The sequence below is a fragment of the Otolemur garnettii genome, unplaced genomic scaffold (assembly GCF_000181295.1).
Source record: "Otolemur garnettii isolate 467f Iridium unplaced genomic scaffold, OtoGar3 scaffold00058, whole genome shotgun sequence".
In the NCBI taxonomy this organism is placed as follows: Eukaryota; Metazoa; Chordata; class Mammalia; order Primates; family Galagidae; genus Otolemur; species Otolemur garnettii.
Genome location: NW_003852453.1, coordinates 10,590,606 through 10,593,231, shown reverse-complemented (window position 1 = coordinate 10,593,231; position 2,626 = coordinate 10,590,606). Strand labels below are relative to the sequence as shown.

Genomic DNA, 2,626 nt, shown 5'->3' with positions numbered 1-2,626 from the left:
GCGCCTGTGGTCCCAGCTACTTGGGAGGCGGAGGCAGGAGACTCGCTTGAGCCCAGGAGTTGGAGGTTGCTGTGAACTGAAATGCCACGACACTCTACCCAGGGGGACAGCTTGAGGCTCTGTCTCAAAACAAAAACAAAAACAAAAACAAAAAACTGTTGGCTCACTCCTGAATTCTTTCTTGTGTGAAGCTAAGGACCCATCTGGACCTCAAATGGCTCCCAGCAGGGTCAGAAAGGCTAATAGTTTCATCTTTAAGATGACAAAACTGAAGTCAGAGAGGTTAAACAATCTATCTGAAATCACACAGCTGGCTAGTGGTGAGGCTGAAAATTGCATCCAGATCTGTGAGACAAGGAAGAGGTCAGGAGGGAGTGGGACAGGGAAGGCTGCCAAGACCAAATAGCAACAGAGGAGATGCACTGTCTTCCAGGGCCAGGTTGGAGGTGCAAGGGATCCTGTCACTGATGACAGTGAAGTGAGAGGGTCCCAGTCCAGCCTGGCCAGGGCCTTAGGAAGTCTGCCATAACCTGGCAAGCCCACCTGATGAGGAGGACAAGTCCTACCCCTGTACCCAGGAGAAGGCACACTGCATCACAGCCTCAAAGCCTGGACCCCACGGAGCAGCCCGCACGCCCTTCAGATGCAGGGAGAGGAAGAGGAGGAGAGAAGGTCTAAGAATTATGTTCTCCATGCAAAGCTCCAAAACCCCACAAGACTGTAAAAACCTTCCCTTCAGGGGGTTAACAAATTCAGCAGCCCAGACCTGCCTCAAGTGAGCTATACAAGGACAAGTTGGCAAGGGATTGGAGGTGGGGGGGGGTATCCCTGGGGCTAACTGGGCCCAGAGCTGGCACTTCTGAGCACCCAGAGTTTCCAGTGTCCCGGGTACAGCCCTCACCCTTCTCTATGAGCCCCCTACAAGGCACTGCTGATCAAATGTACTCACAGCCTAAAACTCACCCACACACACTCCAGGCCCTCTACACCCAGCCTTCACACCTCTCCAAGATCAGGCCTCATTCACACCTAAGGGCATGGGTCAGTCCCTTGATCCTACAGGCTGCAGTGCCACCTCCTCCTTCATTAACAGAAACTCTGTCACTTAGGGACTTCAAAAGCTGCCCCCTGACTCCAACTCCAATTTGTTTCCAAGTATACCCACAGATTGCTGCCCCTTCCGAAGCCTTGGAACAGGGCTGTTGTGCTCTCTTGCTACAGACTCTGGAGTCTAGAGGGTAAGATCCTAGTGGGGAGGGACCAAACCTCCCAGAGCCAGAGGACATTTACTGGAATCTGTGTTCATCCACTGTGCAGAGATCAGAGTGCACATCTAACGTGCAAAGACTCCTCCTGGCTGGGTCTCTCCATGACCTGTATCCTGGAGAGAACACAGAAGCCACCTGTGCTATTGCTGGCAGGCGAGGGAGAACACCCGCCCCTCCTTCAGACCGCTGTCTCCTTGCTCCCTTTAGAGCATCTGGTCACTGTTCCGGGTCGGGGGGACAGGGGCCCACGGCTGAGGGTCCCCAGTCAGCAGGGTCCAATCTCGCTTCCTACTTCTCAGGCTGTTTGGCCTCTACTCCCAGCAAGAAACTTCTCTCACTATAAAAAGGCAGCTCAGATTACTGCAGCGGGCAGGAAGTAGGAGGCCCGTGTACCGAGTCTTGAGGGGAGCCTAGGGAGATCCTTTCTTGGGGGACAAGCGACACTGACTGGGCCGTAGGGGCTCTGGGCTCTCTTTTGGGGCCCTGACCCAAGCTCGACTGGTCGGAGACCATAGGGGGCCGCTCCCACCGCGCGCGCTCCACCAGGCACTCAGAAAGCAGAGCCGGGCAGGGAACAGCCTAAAGTCCTCCGACCGGGCTCTGCACGGAAACAGGTAGCACACAAACTAGGAACTGGCACCCTCATCCCCTCCTGCTCGGACCAGAAACACCCCCCTGCCAACCCTGGGCCACCGCGCCTGGAGCCTGCTCCAACTCGGAAAGTAACAGGAGGCGAGGGCCGTGCCAAGCGGCAGCCGCAGGGAAGGGCGGGTGGTACCTGTCAGCAGTTCGATCTTGTGTCCCAGCACCTTCATCTCGGCGCCCCGCGCGGCGCGGCTGAGGCTGCGGTGTCTGGGGAGCGCTCTCGGCCCAGCCGGGAAGGAGAGCGCAGGAAACCCGGAGGGAAGCGGCAGGAAAGCCAGGAGCGAAGCAGGAGCAGCTCTCAGCCAGGAGCGCACTCGCCGCCCCCCACGCCGCGCTCCCCCCTCCAAAACGCTTTTTAAAAAATCCACCAATTGCACGGCCGCGCACCCCCAAAAGGCGCCCGCCACCACCTGGTCGGGGCGAACTCGGAGAGGCGGAGGGAGTGCGCCGGGTGGGTGCGGGCGACACTCACTGCAAGAGGGGTGCCCCCGCTGCCCGAACAAAGAGGCTGAGCCGTCCCCGGGCGTCGCTGTGGGGGAGGCGTGGGCGGCGGCTAGGCTGTGGGCCCCGGGTGTGCGGGGGGGTCCCCGCACCAAGGCCGAAAGGAGCGGATGGAGACTGGGGTGGAGTGGTGAGGAGGGGTGCCGCCCTCGCGTAGGCGAAACGTGGTACCGGCGACAAGGTGCAGGGCTCTCGAGTCTGGGGCCGGGCGC

General features: G+C 59.1%; 1 protein-coding gene across 1 annotated transcript in view; it reads right to left on the bottom strand.

Moving 5' to 3' along the window:
- NDRG4 (NDRG family member 4) overlaps positions 1-2,414 on the bottom strand; it is a 43,412-nt gene extending 40,998 nt beyond the window's left edge. Inside the window, exon 1 of the mRNA XM_023514781.1 lies at positions 2,047-2,414. Within this exon, the coding sequence (XP_023370549.1) occupies positions 2,047-2,083 (37 nt within the window). The 5' untranslated portion in view covers positions 2,084-2,414. The remainder of the gene's footprint in view (positions 1-2,046) is intronic.
- Between the last annotated feature and the right edge of the window lie 212 nt (positions 2,415-2,626).